This window comes from Protopterus annectens, chromosome 1.part0 (assembly GCF_019279795.1).
Source record: "Protopterus annectens isolate FY-2018-M chromosome 1.part0, PAN1.0, whole genome shotgun sequence".
NCBI classification, from domain to species: domain Eukaryota; kingdom Metazoa; phylum Chordata; order Ceratodontiformes; family Protopteridae; genus Protopterus; species Protopterus annectens.
In genome coordinates this window covers 1,622,261,313-1,622,279,583 of record NC_056725.1, presented here as the reverse complement: position 1 = coordinate 1,622,279,583, position 18,271 = coordinate 1,622,261,313, and the positions used below count along the sequence as shown (strand labels likewise).

General features: G+C 37.3%; 1 protein-coding gene across 1 annotated transcript in view; it reads right to left on the bottom strand.

The window, feature by feature from the left end:
• LOC122799229 (matrix Gla protein) overlaps positions 1 to 18,271 on the bottom strand; it is a 187,738-nt gene that overhangs the window by 66,996 nt on the left and 102,471 nt on the right. The window contains exon 3 of the mRNA XM_044068155.1: positions 2,541 to 2,576. Coding sequence (XP_043924090.1) covers positions 2,541 to 2,576 — 36 coding nt within the window. The remainder of the gene's footprint in view (positions 1 to 2,540; positions 2,577 to 18,271) is intronic.

The window sequence follows — 18,271 nt, the reverse complement described above, 5'->3', positions numbered from 1 at the left end:
GCATTCCCCACTCAGGAATCATAGAAAAACTTACTAAGCTAGGCATCAGCCCCTATAACACTAGGTGGGTTGCAAACTGGCTTACAGATAGTACCCACTGCGTGAAAGTAGCTGACTCCAAGCCAGACTGCCGACCAGTTATGAGTGGAATCCCACAGGATTTGGTCCTGGGTCCTCTCCTGTTTGGATTGCAAGTTGGGAGCTATTATTAACTCCCCAGGTGATGTTGACATCCTACAGAAAGGCCTCAATGAGACCAAAGACTGGTGTCAGAACCATGGCCTTAAGCTCAATGCCAAAAAATGTGTCTTCATCCCCTTTGGGAAAAACCTGGTTCCCTTGAATTACCACATTGATGGTAGTCCACTGAACACAGAAGGAGTTATAAGAGATTTGGGAACATAGGTTAACAACAACCTCTCTTTTGACCACCATGTTGCCACTGTGGTCAGAAAGTCCTTTTATGTGGCACATCTCATTACTAAGGGTTTTGCATCCAGGAAGAAAGAGGTCATTGTCTCCCTCTACTCTTCCCTCATTAGGCCAATCCTCGAGCACAATGCCCCATTTGGCATGTACCTCACTAGACATCTGCAACAACTGGAGAGGCCGCAAAAGTACCTCACAAAGGGGATCCTAGGCCTTAAACACTTGTTGTATATGGACAGACTCAAAAAACTCCAACTATTCTCTGTCTCATATTGCCTACTTAGAGGTGATCTCTGCTTGGCTTACAAAGCCATGTCTGACCCAGCTCTTTTAGAAATGCTACATCTAAAGAAATCCCAATCCCACTGCACCACACGCTCCAGAGACCTCAACCGCATTACCACAATCAACAGAACATGCTGGAGGGACAGTTTCTTAATCCAGAGACTGCCCATGCTATGGAATAGACTTCCCATACATGTCAAGCAGAGCACCTCACTGGCCCTCTTCAAGAGAAATCTTGATGAGTGGATAGGAAATAGAAAATTCACCCTGGGGATCACTCCAGTGGTTCTACTTGACAGAGGCACTAGGAACTAAGGTTGGGTAGCATGATGCCAGGGTAATCCCATGGGCTAGGCTTGTAAAGGCTCCAGGACCATTAGCCTAGTACACACCTATGGACCTATAATAACATGAATCATATGCATTATATACATATATAAATATACACAAACACACACACACACACACACACACACACACACACACACACACACACACACACACACACACACACACACACACACACACTCTCACATGCACACAGTATACATATACATGAATATGTCATGAATATGTTAAGAATAGGTAACTACCAAAAACAGTTACCATCACATAGATAAACGAAAAACAATCCATACATCAAACACCAATTCACAGCAATGACGAATGCAAAAAAACATTTACTACTGTCAAAAGCTACACCTTGTAACAAAGCACAATAAAATATTGACATAAATACCAGTACCTACTACTTTACAGTGGCCACAACCCCCTGTGCCCTCTACATCCCCTGATACTTACATATATCAACACTTGAGATCACTCAACAGTGGGGAAATGCATGGTTCTGCAACCTGATGTAACATGATATCAAACAAATTCAACAATCAACATATCGTAGCCCTCCATAGCAATCCAGCATACCTATTACTCCAACTCCTAGTATCTTTCATGTATAGAAACAGACCAGTTTCTATATAGGAAAGAATTAATTTACTTGCAGGCATTCACACTTGTACACATACTATTGATGAATATTTATTTGATCAATCACATAATTAACAAAAGTGCACTCACAAGCAGTGGGCTTCAATGAGCTGAGACTCAAACACCAAGTGTATGACAAATAGAATGAAATCCACCCATAGGTGTGAGTGTGGTGTATGACCGAGTGAATGCATTTATTTATACACCCTGACATTCTGTCTAGGATTTTTTCTCAGCTTTATGCATGCTGAGCGCAGGGATAGGTTCTGGCTCTCCTGTGACCCTGAAGATGACAATGCAGATATCAGAAAAGGAGTTAATGAATGAGTAATACCGCCAATGAATGTAAATAATATAAACACAATGTATGGGATCCATGGGATGGGTATGATTTTATGTGCACTATAACAAGTTTTGCCAGTTGTGAAATAACATGTAGAAACCCCTCTCACAGTACAAATAAAAATGATAACTAATCCATTGAGCCCAATTATTCCATAAAAGTACATGTTTATAGGCGTGTGTGTGTGTGTGTGTGTGTGTGTGTGTGTGTGTGTGTGTGTGTGTGTGCGTGTGTGTATGTGTTTGTATGTGTGTGTTAATAATCCATACATTTTTAGTCAGGTTGACCTTCTTTAATCAAATCAGTAATAGAAATTAAAACTTAAGTATGCTGTATATGATTTTACTGATGATAATAAGATCAGCAGAGTATGAGAAAATGAACGAATGATAAATGTTTAGTACAAGTGATACAGTAAAAAAGTAAGAGAAACAGTACATTTCATATTGCAGAATCACAGCATAAATCTATTAAAATACACGCAGGAAGTACTTACTGCCTCTTTCCCTTGATTCGCTGCTTTCATGAGATTCTGAAATGTATAAACAATGCACTGTTACTAATATGGAATCCCACATGAAAAAAAAAAACATGAACAATTTTACAAAACTCTTTGCAGAGGTTTAATTATGTTTAGTGTGCCTAATAATATAGCAATGCTGTAATTTACTCCATCAATGTACAATGCTAGAAAAATCAGTAGTGTCATCTGTTTCCCTTTAGTGCTGTATGGAAAACAAACTGTTTTACTCTATGTAATAATAGGTGTCCCAATAATATGACAACATACATGACAGTTTCTCTGTCACGGATTTCTTGCTGAGTGCAGCTGCGACTGCAGTTCAGTACTCATCACCATAATATAATCCTGTGAAAGTGAATGGCTGTGAGAAAGCACAGTTTTGATGTTACATGAGGACTATTGCAATGAAAAGGTGGTGTCTACAATAAAAGCTACAGGAAGAGGTCAATGGCCAGTTCAGGTTTAATTCTTCACTGGGTTCCATAAGATCAGCAGGTCTTTGAGAGTACAGCTGAAACACTAAAGTTCTCCTGTCACTTAAATGGTTTAACCTAAACTGCATTTTAGAATGGAAAAAAAGTCTTTAGGCAGCAATGGCTGTTAATCTTAACTCTGAAGTGTAACGCTGGTGTACTACAGTCACACTGTTTCATTCTGCTTTGCCTGAAGAAATCCTATTTTAACATACAGGAAGAAAAAATAAATGCTATCAAAAAGATTGGCCAAGGGCAGATATAGTCTAACATCTCAAACTAGGAGTTAAGAAAAACGAAAAAGCATTTGCCTGGATTAATATTGCAGAACAAAAGGCCCCTGACTGCTTACCACTTTACTGAGTTTGATTAGAATAATAGATGCCAATGGACTGGTCAGGGGGATGCGTTTGGTTGGCTAGTGGCATCTATAGAGGGTTGGTTTTGTTTTTTATATTGTCTGTCTCTCAGCAGAATCTGTGAGTAGCAGCATTACTTATGCAAATGGGTGATATAGAAATTTGTAGCAGCGTAAAGACACTGAAGAAGGTATACATTTCATAGGCTGATATAACTGCATGTCTGAGATCCAGAATGTGGAGGAGGAGTGAGTGAACAGTGAGCATAAGATTTAAAAAATCAATCCTACCATGTCATACCTTTTGGTATCTATCATTCATATTTTGCCTCTAAGCTGAACAAATAAACTATTGACATTTAATACCATTGGTCTCCCAGGGGCTGGAGATCATGAAAAAGGTGGCTATTAAGAAAATAATAACATTACAGACAAATTAAACTAATGAGCCAATAGGCTGAACCACTAAATTGTTGCCAAGAAAAAAAGCTGTGGAGCATCTTTAATCGAGTGTCTTTTATAATGTGATATAGCATGGAGTTCCTATGGGACATCACGTTTTATGATTTTACTAGTTTCTTTGACTAAACACCAAAGGGATTAAAATAAGGTAGAGCTGCAGGTACTGCTAGATATAAAATGTTCAGGATGATTAATTTATGTATAGGCAGCAGAAAACATTGCATTAGGAAAGGAACTTTACAGTAAAATCAATTTGATAAAGGGGTTAAAGAATGTAATATTGAATTCCACAGAGCTGCTAACCATCTTCTTTATATAGTACAAGTACATTTTAGTCAGTCCTTTGACTTTTTGTATGAGGTACACATAAATCTTTATATACTTCTGGTAAAACTGAAGGTGTACATGTATAAGAAGTTACTTGAATAATGATCCACAAATGGTATTGGTAAGCACCTATATAAAAACAAGAGCTGATACATGCAGATACACCTGATAAATTAGAGGATCCTGAAACATATCACTTGTCTCTGCTTTCCTAATTATGGATAGATAGAAATAGTACTTTAATTACAGTTATGGTCAAATAGAAATATGGATATAATTGACATAGTCCCGAGATGAAATGTAATATAATATTGTCACAAATCCAAGTAGTGTCTTTAGCAAGACAAGCAAATGGTTCACCAGTTAGTGCTACAAAACACACTACAATCACAAAAATAATCAAACATAAAAGAAGAAAGTGATGAATCAACCCAGGTCAGGATAAACATCAAAGTTCAGTCCAATATAAGTCCAATACAAATGTAAAAATGTTTTACTGTTTATGTGAGCTTTCACAGTTTAACCAACTGCTTCATCAGACAATGATCCATAATTTTAAAAACACTTTAAAAAATATTTCAGCCAATGAAGCATGTTACATGCTATATTTATGTATAGGATTTGATATATAAGTGTTTTTTTTAGATAGTGACATACAAGATTTTCATTTGCAGTCAGATAATGATGTTAGTTTAATATATTTATTATAGAATACAGCAGAGCCCTATTTTATATTAATGTATGTTTTTATATATGTCTTTTATATATGTTCGCTGTTTTATATGTATGTTTTTGTGTATATATATATATATATATATATATATATATATATATATATATATATTTATATATATATAAGCTGCACATATTATGAGCGTATATATGTAGGCATTGCTTTTAGAATGGGAGTCGATGGTGTCATTTAGTAATTGGATAATTGCTGTATCGCCTTCATTGGCTGAAATTTCTTTAAAAGAGTTTTTGAAATGATGGATCATTGTCTGATGAAGCAGTTGGTTAAACTGAAAGTGCTCACAAACAATAAAACATTTCTACATTTGTATTGGACTTATATTGGACTGAACTTTGATGTGTTCATCTTGCCCAGCGTTGGTTCATCAGTTTCTTCTAATATAATACTGTGATTGTCTTAGGCAGAATAAGAAAACAGCACAGAGGAAGAACATGGAACAGAAACTGATTAATTCAGAAGACAGGGAAAGTTAATGTTTCATTGAGTAGTAGTCCATCCTTCCATCATTCATCCAAAATCTCCTCTTCCCATGACACACCTAAGTTAATCAGTATGCACTGCACTGTAAACTGGTGCCTGCAACATCCTTATTTATTTATTAATTTTCATCTTTTAGCTGGGTAAAGGGACAGAGTTAAAGCCCACATTACATTAACAAAGTAGGAAAGCACAGAAAAAGAGGAAAAAAAAATAGGTAAGATACATAAATTCTCAACAGATATTTTCAACATTGCATCATGTGAGACCTGTCATTTATGTATTTATAATGCTGTTGCTAGGTGACATATTCAATCAAATGGTATCAGTGTTAATTCATCAATAAATATTCAGATGGTTAGGAGGGACAACAGGAATATTCAGCCTTGTGCTTGAGAGCAAAGTGGTGGTAAAGCTGTGAGCTGTCCATAAGGAAACTCTGAGGAAGTCCACAATTTAGAACCAGAGATGAAACGTGCCTCATGACGTTTTGGGAACTGAGAGACTGAGCTGAAATAGGACCTAGAGTGTAAGGTCCGTGTTTTCAGGTGATTTGAAATAAGGATGGACAGAAGTTTGGAATGAGGAGTTTGCATATTAAGAAGGAAGTGAAGTAATTTTATCTAAACAGGCAGTAAATATAGGCAGTTACCTGTCTAAAATGGAGTGCAGTTATGGCTATAAGGAGGTGCTAAGTGAAGAAAGCAACAGACTTTTTGCATTTGGCTTTGTGCAGAACTAGAATTATGTATTGTTTTAGATGCCACTCTCTGAAGAGCATATTCACCCTTGGGATCACTGTAGCCCTGGGACTAAGAGTAAGTAGGTTAGAGATACTACAAACTGTGTCCAAGAATCAACCTATCCACTCCTTCTTTCCAAAATGTTCAGCCTCTTTTCACTTATATTCTGAAGGACCAAGCTGATTCAATACACACCAGTATACTGTGTGCACAGATTTATTATTTACTGGTTACTAATGATGTATGGTTTTATCACTGCAAGAATTAACCAGAAAATCTGAATTTGCCTCCTCCAATAAAGTATATCCAACTGGCTGTTGTAAATTTTGCTGATATGCTGTTTTATCCTTCATATTGTGCAGATTACCTTGTAATAATATTCAGCTATCATTTTTGCACTGTTGTATTCTTCGAAGTGTGTTTGTAATTCTGAATGTATTCACCACTCACTTCTGTGTCACTGTTCTGCCCCAATCCTCCCCTGTAAATGACATTCAGCTCAATATGACTTTTTGCTGACTAAAGAGAACTGGGTTCTAATAGCTACCCCAACCCATGTCCATTCACCCATTTTATTTCTTGTCAGAAGAATCATCAATCTGAGTTAAGCAATAGAACTGCCTTATAGTTCTCCCAAGCATTCTTCATTTCTTGTTCTGTTTTGGAACATGGCCTGTCTTCACCCAGGATGTCTAATGCTGCATCTACCACTTTCTGTAAAAATTAATACTTTTTTGCACTGTCTTGAAATTTCCAAGCATTGTCTTCTCCGTTTCTAAAATCTGCTGTTTTGTAGCTGTCCCTGAGATATCTGAAGGTTTGTACAGTTCCCTGTTTCATTCCAGATATACTTACCAAACTGTTTCATTCCTCATGATAGAAATTCCAGGGTAAGCTCTGCACTGTTTTAATGTTCTCTTCCTGAATACATTTACTCAGTCTATGACTTTCCAAGAATGTATATTTAGAGAAGCACAACGTGTTTCATGTGGGGTAACACACAATGGAGGAGTACCAACATTTTAATTGTTACTTCTCCCAAACTTATCCTTGAAAGGTCAGTTTTCTAATGTAAGTGTCAAGGTAAATGGTAAAAAATAGACATGACAGCAGGCACCCCCAACAAGTGCCCCTAAAAATGTAAAAACTCTCCAGTACCAGAGATACAGTCTTGATCCTAGCATATGAGCCAGTATAAATTGTTTTCAAGGGAAAGACAAAACTCTGGAAACTCCATCTTAATTGATATCTTAAGTAAGACCATTCCAACCTATCAAAAACACTCAAACTCAATATACGAGGAGCTTTTAATTTACCAGAATATTCTCTAAAATCATTAATGTCGAAATGATATTATCCTGCATCTGCTGCCCCACCCTACAAAGCCACAGCGGTTATATTATGTCAAACATGGTATTACTTCAGAAAGCCGTCTTGCTAACAATTGCTGTATGATAAGAAGCTGTGCTGGCAGTGATTCAAGGTGGGCTTATTTGCTGGATGGTAGACAGTAATCCACAAAGAGTAGTTTGTGAATATCATAGGACAGAAGATGTATGAGATAATGGTGAATTGGTAGCCATTAAGCATTGCTAATGGAAGTACAGTGGCTGAGAGACCTGTATTCGCAGAACATGAAATCCTTAGTAAATGAAATGATGCCCCCTCCTTAATTAACTGGCCTTCATAGTGAAGAGCAGTTCATAGCCACTTAGGTAGGTACTAGGCTATCTGCCCGAGTGCATTTATAAGCCTAGCCAGGAAATAAACAGCCTCCGCAAGGCTAGAACCCAGGACCCTGTACACTATAGTCACAGTAGTTAACCACTAAGCCATCACAGCAGTCATAAGAAGGGTAGGCCACTGGCTTGAAGGTTAGGCATCCTAAAAGCCAAGGGGATCCAAAGTAGCATCTTTAATTTTTCTAGTGAGAATTTACAGAAAAGGGAAGAAATCCCATCCGGCACTATCTGTAGGGAAGTAAATTCCTTCAAAACAGAAGCCTGCATTTAACAGGGGTGTAGCAAGTAACATAAGAAAAGTCCCTTCCCCTTTGCACACAAAAACAAATACTGTAGTTCTGAAAGCTTCTGTGCTTGATACCGACAGGAAGCTACATGAGAAAAATATGTAACTTCATCACAATATGATTTAAAATCAGGGAAGTACAGGCCCCACCTTTGACCTAGCTATTATGTCTGCTTTCACATATGAGTGGAAATGATAGTTATTGATTTCATCTATGCAGAATAAACACATAAGGGTGTACTAATGAGAACACCAATTAAGTAAAGCAATATAGGCACCAATATCATTTTAACTAGAGATAAATTCTAATTGCTGGGCTGTCGTCTACATAACCAAAAGTCAGTATGATTCTCAATGACCCACTTTATAACTCTCCAAATTACTTTGCATGTGTGTGATACCTTACAGCAAATATCAACCCCGAGACACAGAATAAAGGAGCCAGACAAGATTGTTGAAAGAATGACTTGACATTCCAGCAGAGGTTCAGGACCGCCAAATAGTGTCTGGGTTTTAGACACAGTGCAGAGGATTAAGTTTCTGAACTGTTAAGATGCTTCATCCTATAGTTCAGGGTTTGATTAATTCAGTCTCCAATTGCCTCCTATGTGACTATGAGCAAATAAACTACTTAACCAGAACGCATTTCCAGATTACCTATGAAAAGAGGCTTCTTCCTAGTGGATTTACCCAGTTAAAACTATGTAAAGAATATTTCCAAAAAATGACCACAATATTCACTAACAGATGTAATTTGTAACATTACTTATGAAATTATCAGCAAAAAACATGGCTGTTGAAAGCCCTCGTACCTCCCTCTTAAGGTGCTGTGTACTTAGGTTGCAGTGGTTGCCTTGTTAGATCAAAAAGGAGTGGGGTCCTGGCAATAACTTCCTGGTGCCACAGTTAAGAAAAATGCCCCTCAAAATCAAGAGTGACCCCAGTTTCTTCACAAGCTGAAATGAACTGCCATATTCTTGGAGAATGGCAAACATATATTTGTAGGACAGCTCATCAAAGGGTTTCTCTGCCTTTAAGATCATGACCAAGGTCAGAGTGAGTAACATAGCACTCAGCTCCAAGTGCTGTACAGTCTACCTGATAACCATCCTGAGTTGGAGGTACTCCACAAAACATGTCTGATTAGGGTGAACCAATCAGTTACCTTACAACATCTCTTCAAGATAAGGAAAAATTTCCATAGTTCAACTGCCATCTTTGGCATGTAACTGTAATACCTCAACTAGTATAACTAATATCGTCTGACCTTAACTGGGAAGGCACATCCATAATTTAATGCTGTGTAATTATTTCAATAGGGGTAGGAAAACTGGTTTCTAAAAAGGTGGAGTCTCATATTTCTCGGCTGTTGGGTCACTGGGGACTACTGTCCATGCTAATGTGAGAGACTATGGTCTGTTACTACAGAGACTTTGCTCCTGAGTATGCTGTATCTTTTCCAAGCCATGGATGTAAAACCATGAGACATTCTGAAAATAAATGGCTAGATACTGCCTATCTACCACCCTTTGAACTTGAGATAAAGAGGGGACAGCTCTCTGTGAGTTATTAAACATAGGTTATAATGATCAATCTCACTTTTACTGTCTTAAGACACTCTGGCCAAAATGATTAAGACTACAGGGGAATGTCTTATCTGAAAGTTGTGTATCTCTTCTGAAGCCTGAGTGCCCAAGTTAGCTTTTCCTTCTGTATTTTAGACAGCTACATAGTAATCAAATGAAATTATACTTGCAGCAGAGTTTCACAGGTATATACTAAGCTAATGACTACTGAGGCCTTTTTAAGCCTAACAATGCATCCCAAATTTCTGACAAGTTGTAGTACCCTGGATAGTAGGAGCCTGGGAGATAACCCATTTACAGGCTGTCTGTGTCCATTTGAGACATAGGTGCTAAACTAAGGATGCATTTCTTGTTCCCCATCTAACTGCCTAAGTTACACTTGAATTGGGTTAAGGAGGAACTCTGCTTCACATGGATGGGAACCCTGACTGAGAGAAGGGGTGCAGTCTCTGTGATATATACCTGACTCTCCAACCAGTCCTATTTGTATCTCAGGTAAGGTTTACGTCTTTAGAATAGGCAATTCTGCTGCTGTTTGTTTTGCAGATATGCAGGAGGTCCATCAGGGTGGGTTCCAACAATGCCAGGCATAGATCTTCCCTTAACTTGCAGGAGACAGAATACAGGGAAAGGGCTTTGAGACTTTATGCATAGGATATGTGACTTACTCCCTGTATTTTTTTAGTGAGAAACCCCTGTGGACATTTCATTTGTTGGATATGCCTGGTTAGGTATACCAAAGGGGGCAATGTGCTCAATAATAGGTGTGATGAATGCTGAATACTGTGGAACAATGACATCCTTTGACCTAGATGCAGTACCTTTGTTTATAAGTTGCACAACATAGAATGAATTCCTTGCTACTGTAGACATGTGATGGTCAAAGGCTAGATTACTGTCTACATGTGTCCCCAAGTCCCTAACTATTGGGTCGACTCTTAGGGCTGTGCTGTCAATATGAAAGTTACCAGGCACTGGATGACTTCCTGAAGGATACTATTGTAGATTTCTTGGCATTTAGTTTTAGAGTCCATGGCTCTGACACCGGTTATTTGTCTGTGTCAGCTCTTCTTGGAGAACACTAGTGTCAGAGGAGGATTCTATGGCAATCATCTGTGTATTTGGGCAATGAAGTGGTGGTAAATGGTAGGTACATGTGTGTGTCTTTATGTATGGTGTGTGTATGTGTGTGTGTGTGTGTGTGTGTGTGTGTGTGTGTGTGTTTGTGTGTGTGTGTGTGTGTGTGTATGTATGTGAGTACTCCCACTCACACATCTGGGGATTGCAGTGAGTTATAGTGAATGAGTCTGACGGCAACCAGCTGAATATATAACTGCAGCTGTTATTTATATATTTATTTTTTCATTTGACCTCAGTCAGACATATGAGGTGTAATCAATGGCAAGGATACATTTTGTGGGTGGAACCGAATGAGCCTTGCTGTCATTCAATCACAGTTTAACAGCCATAGATCTGGCTTGGCAGGGCTAATGCATGTTTGAGTAAAACAAGCTGAAATACATTACTGGAACATTATTATTATTATTATTATTATTATTATTATTATTATTATTATTATTACTTTTTAGTTAATCACAGTCTGATATCTGATGAGTACATAGTCAAAGACTGGCTATACCGACTGGGTACTGTGGCATTCTCTGAATGAAAGTGAGTGACCCCAGCTGTTGTTTGATCACACATCAACAGTCATTGACCTGCCATAATATAGTCCCACCTCATGTCAGTTAACCCCACCCACATTTATTTGTTTTCTGCATCCCCACTCCCTGCTTTGGAATCAGCCGATGAGCACTTTATCTCTGAGTACTGCTGGTCAATAAGTAGTTGGAGTACTGAAGTAGTACTCTTTATTTCCATGACCACTTAAGTGAATGGTCATAGATCTTTCTAGGGCTTTGCTCCCTAAGACCGCTGGCAAGATGCTTCAGTGCACCTGCTTGATTAGGCTCCATTTCCAATGTGTTTGTAATGAGGCTAAGCAACTATCCTGGTGGAGCAAATTTAAATGGTGGATAAGGGGCCTTTTCTACAGTGTACTAGAGAAGTGACCACAATAACCCTGTTTAATAATGCAAACACGGCAGAATGATTCAGGGATGTCCTGCCAGCATTGCATTTATCATTAATGTCACTTATCCTACAAAACACACTGAGCTTGGGAGAAGGACATACCTTCTGTCATTCTGTTTTTAAAAGAATGAAAGTCAATGATCATGCAGTAATCTTATCATTTTGTTTGTAGCATTTTGGCTTCATGTTGATCTGATGGTAGCTATCTACACTGCTACTGCTTGAAAAAAGTGAATTAATTCATCCATTTGCTGTTTTCAGGCTACCGATTGCCATCTAAAGATTCCAGTGGTGGCAGGGAGAAATTCCAGTGATATCAAATGGGAATGATGATACTGTGATGTGCAGAATGATCCAAACAATAATGCTACTTCTCTCTACTTGCAGAAAAAAGCAATTTAGCTTCCATACCAGAAGACTGTTTTGACTGTAGTAGAAGCAAACATACATGCATATGCAGGCATTGACATGAATGTTTGCATGGATGCTAACACACACACACACACACACACACACACACACACACACACACACACACACACACACACACACATGAGCTCATATGAGCACACTCTTGAGGCCATTATTAAAAACAACATAGAATGATACAATGATGTGAGCAAGGTAAAATTATTACTGAAGTTATGTGCTGGAGTAACTTTATAAAATAATAAATTCCTACTCATTTATAATAGACAGTGCAATCAATAAACAGAATCAGTAACTACATAACATGAACATAACTCTTCCTCCTTTTCAGTTGCAGTTTAAGCCCCCTCGTGAATCTAATAAGGTACTCCACTACGTACCTGTCACATTGTTAAGAAAACTACTGCATGTCTTTGGCCTAAGGTAAGAAAGGCATTAAATATCTATCTGGCTTTGAGACTGTCTAGAGACGTTCCTCTTTTTGAGGATGAAAGGGAATCACTCATCATTAAAAAGCTACATGGCTTGAACAACACTTCATTTTAAGCTGACATGCATCTACTCTAAATTTAATGTAATAAACTGGTAAGAAGTAAAATGTTTCTTGCCTGGGATTGTTTTCTGGGTTATAAATGAACTTTAAAAATACTTGCTATATACAAAATATACTGAAAAATAAAAACTAAAGCTAAACCTGTTGATTGCAAAACAATATATGGATTTTAGCTTACTTCATCAAAACTTCATGCAGACTGCATTTCTACACACTATTTAGCTTGCTATTATTAGAAACGTAGCTGGTTATCTAGTATTGTAGCTATTCTATGTCAGTCAACCAGGGTTTAGAGCAAATTCCTCCCATTTTCAGAACTGTGGTATTTTAGTGAGTTAAATATTTGTTTTTGTGTGCTTGTTTCCACACAAAATGAAAAAAAAAACTCTTGTATTAAGACTTGAAAAATTCAAATGTCCTTATTGTATTGTGTGCCTGTTGTCTAGCTTTATAGCATGTTTCATTCCCTGTTGTTAATCTCAAGAGTAAGAAGTGAACACAATGAAGCCTTCATTTTTACATGCATTTTTTGAAAAGCCTTTCTAGTCATAATAACATACTTCATGACATGTTCCCAGATGGCTGACTTGTGTGCCATCTGAGTCCCTGTATAATATCTGTATGTATGTGTATGGAGCTTCTGTGGTTGAGCCTAATGTAATGTTGTCATGCCATGTACAACAACAAACACCAGAGCTCAGCAGATTAAAACAGTAAAATGGAAAGTCATGCATTATCACACAATGACTAGCTACATTTGCTAGGATATATAGTGTTTCTTTATTTTTACATCAGTGCATAATGTTTTATTCTGAAGATACATTTTCTGCAAATAATACATGTAATCACTTTATGTATGGAAATACTGACTGAATCAAAACTTTATGATAAGCGTGTTTCCGGTGGGGATATATATGCCTTTGTTGATAAGCCAGATCATTTGAAATCGCACGTTCAGTGTTCTGTTGTTTTACTGACATTTTCACCTTTCTAGTTTTCACAGACACCTTTTTCATTTTGTTCATTTTAGAGGTGGAGGTGGAATACCTGCTTGACTATGTGCATAGTTTAATTTTATTTGTAGATAAATTATGTTGAATTTTTCAGCATTGTAATTCAGTGCAATTATTGAAGTTACTTTTATTTGTTGTTTAAGACACCAGGTCCACTGATCTCTATCTAGTGGAATGATGGACAAAATGCATTACTTTTTGAAGTAGCATGCATGGGGATCTATTAGATATACAATCAGTAGTATCAGACAGGGTGAACAGTATTGTGACCAACAGAACACAAATGATAAGCTCCGATACCACAGGCAGAAGAACTTGTAGCCCTTGGAAGGTCTGGTATTTCCCCAAACCATTCACCTTTTAGAGTGTTATTATGCTTAGAAAATATAAAATTCTATCAAAACAGATGATAAAGAAACCTTTTACATTAAATATCTTCTAATGCTGGGAACTCCATAGAAAAAGACAGCAGCTAGCATATATTTGGTGAATCGCAGTATTTACACAGTATTCTGAGCAGTGTCAGCAGGTAGATATTGGGAAGATTAGAGATATGTTGGTTCTTTTTCCATACCATGTGCTTCTATTCATATTTCAGTACTAATACTGTAATGCAAAAGATCATATAAGATGTTAACTAGAGGTTCCATCTACCGGAATTGATAGCATCTTACTTAGAAGTTTACCATCACTTGACGTTTATCAAAAGAAGAACATTTTTTGCATTAAAAGGAAAAAGTACTGCAACACTATTCAGCTAAACAATACCAGTTTCATTTTTACACAGTGTATAAACAGTACATAAGAAAAAGGACACTTTAACAAGAATTTTAAAGTTCACACAATGTTCTTATCCTGAAGTCCTTTATAGGTTCATATTTTTGATGATCAAGCCCTATTGGCAATCAAGGATCTAGATACCCTGGATCCCATGTTGGAACCTATGGGTACGTATGAAATCTTTTGTTGCCTTTTGAAAGTATGGAATCATAACCAAGAGAAAGAGTTTATTCTGTAGGAGCGGGAATCTCTGAGATATGAATTTTTTACTTTTCTTATTATGGTTAATGTTAGTTTTTACTGTGGTTGAGTATCCTCTTATGTTTAGGAGCAATTCAAAGTAAAGGGCTTCATATGGCCTTTAATGGTCTATACATCAGGCGGTACTTACGTATTATCGCAACCAGATTTCTAACATTGCGTAATTCCTAATGTTTTCATGAAAGGACTGCATGTTTAAGTAAAACTGGGTATATAAACTCCTAATTACCTTTTTATCACTTTGCTTGTGCAACAGGACCAGGAGGAAGAAACAGAAACAGGAGTTTGGCAACCGACCTCGGAAGGAACAACAGTTGTCATCCATCGTGTTGTTATAAAAGGCAGACAGCACAGAACCTTCTGCTGTGCCAAACTGACCACAAAAGCAGGGGAACTGTGATCCTTTATATGTTTGAAAGAGGATCTGGAAAGTTACTCTTCTTCTTACCCTTTCTGTTATACTTACTACTGTAAAAATTCCAGTTGTACTTTCCGAACACTTTATGAAATGGCCGTTGAGCAGAAATATAACTTTTCCATTTTTCTCATAAGCGGACCCCACTCCACACCTTTGCCAGCACTTTCTCAAGTGAAAAGCGCATACCTGCTGACAAATGAGTGCCCAAAACAGTTCAAACTGCTGATCATAGTCGTTACTAATGGCCAAAAAGTTAACATTACTTTCAGAAATGCCATACATTTAAATATGACACGATACAAATAGAAGTGTAAAATCCTGAATCTCACTGCTGACTTGCAAAAAGGCAGAATACGCCCCTAACACATTCCTGTGTATGAAGAGGCCAACAGCTGTTACCAGGTTGGTACGTCATGTAATATTTTAATGTATGCCATTTCTGAAAGTAATATTAACTTTTTGCCCATTAGTAAGGACTATGATCAGCAGTTTAAAGTGCTTCAGGCAGTTGCTTGTGTGCAGGTATGCGATTTTCGCCCCAGTGAAAAACTGGTTGCGATAATACGCAAGTACCCATCAGTTATAAGATTCTTCCCAGATAACAGTAAGATACAGTGAAGAAAGAGAGAGAGAGAGAGAGAGAGAGAGATAGAGCACTGTTTAGTTTTTGTCTTTAAGGCAAGCTTTTAAAGTCCTTTGATTCTGTATACGAGGAAACCTTTTATCTTCTACAAATACACTATCTTTGTGTACAAAGATATTCCATTTTTATATTTATTTGAGAACATAACACATTTTCCTTTCTAAATGTTGTAAGGTTGTATATGATTTTAACAAAAATAAATACATAATTCTAGTTACACCATTTAATTGCAGCAAAAAAGCACCCTTCAAGTGTTTTCTTTAGTACCAGTCTTCTTTTTCATGCTGCAAAAACCTATGCAATCATAATCAACCTTACCAAGGGAAAGAAGTGAACTTCAATTATACTTTGACTGAGGAATGAGGTCCATTCCCGTCATGGTATTAGAAACCCAAAAGATCTGTAGACATTAAAAAGTGAAAAGACATTCCTATTTTTATGAATCAAATGCCAAAACTCTTCATATAAGTCAAAGGGTTGAAAGGTCACACAGACAAACCATTCAGTAAAACTTGCGAAAAACACCCAACCTAGCAAGAGTCTTGACTATGTAATACATTAAACCTCCTATTCATTTAAGGATATTTTGCCTTATCAGCACTCACATTCTTACCTGATCTATTTTCTTTCAGGCAGACTCATATTTTGTATTTCTTTACTGATCATTTTCTTATATCTGTATGTCTGGAACATGACCTTCTTGCATATTGTGCTATTCTTTACTTTTTAATAACTTTGAGAACAAATTACTCACCATTCTACTTTTCTTATGATTCACTTACAAACAAATTTGACATTATTATGTTATGAATCTTTTGTTTACCACCATTTAATGTTTAATTTTTATTGATACTTCAAGGCTTGATTTTGATCCATCAATTTTCAGTCAGGCTGATTTTACTAATTGTCTTTCTTTCAGCCTTACAACCATAGCCTGTCCATAACAGCTGTCATTTGAATTACAAAGAAAAGAAATGTTCCTGCTCCAATAACACAGACAGCTGAAGCTCTTAATGTGACCTAGATGACCCATGTTCAGTTAGTGGTATGGATCCTAGAGGTAATGGGGCTGGGAGGATGGGAGTGAGTGGATGCTGTTTGCTCACTCATCCTTGGGAGTGAACGGTATTTCTTGATCACAGCTTGAACGACAGCTAGTGAGAATTGTTGATACAGCATTCATGGAGAATCAGCCTGCAGAATAGTCACTACCAGGGGGCATGAATTGGCATATGCTTACAGTTACCCATGCCTCCATAGCTAGCAGCACTAGCACACTCCAGAGACCCACTACAGCCTTTAGAAACAGCAAGAAGAGGGGGAAAGCCACCAGATCTGGTAGTTTGTCCCAATCCCTACTTTTGGGCTCTTGCCTTTCTTTGAAATTAATGAGCTGATAAGGCCCTCCAACCAGAGAACAAATGCAATGTAGGGCTCTCACCCCAACTGGCTGGCACTTCATTTTTCTTTTGTTTTCTGTATCACTTGCCAAGTTTTCTCTGAATAGACAATTGAAAAATATAGTGTTTATTTTCCTCATTACCCTCCGAAACTTGCTTACGTATTTCCCTTTTATCAGATTTGTATAATTGTTCCAAATATTCCTAATCATAGATTAACTATTTAGTTTCTAATTTGACATTTAAAGTAAAAATGAAACAGACAAAACTAAATAAGTCAAGATCTGGGTCAGGCCTAGTTAGTACTTAGATGGGAGACCACTTGGGAATATGGGGTACTGTAGGCTAAAAAATATCAAGCCTATCTCTTCCTGTCTTTTCACAACCCTTCTGCTGTCTATAAGAACCAGACAAAAAGATTTGTGTGATGTCCAGGGGAGTGTCGTAATATACCTGACTTTTTCTCTGATGTGATAATATATCATGTTACCAAATAGTTGGTAAATGAGGTAGGAATGAGACACTGAATTAGGAGCATTTGCTTCCACCCTGGAAGGACATGTGATGTTTATACTTATGTTACTTTTTTCGGAAGTCTGGGGTTTATTTGGAGTGTGCTTAGCATTTAGGCATTAAAGACAGTGATTGCCTGTCTTAGGAGGTACAAATAGAAGAATAAAAGGAAGTAGAAGTGTATTAAAGGAGAGCTGATTCCAAAAATGGTTGATCAGGTAGGAAGAACTCATTAACACATTAACATTTAATTACACTTAATTTATATAAACATGTAAATGTCCCATCATATCCTTTTTTATCTTACCTCTGGATTATTTGTAGGCAAAATATAAAGGCTCGAAACTTCCATGAGAATGTAAGGCAATGCATTTTAAGGTCCTCACAGATCA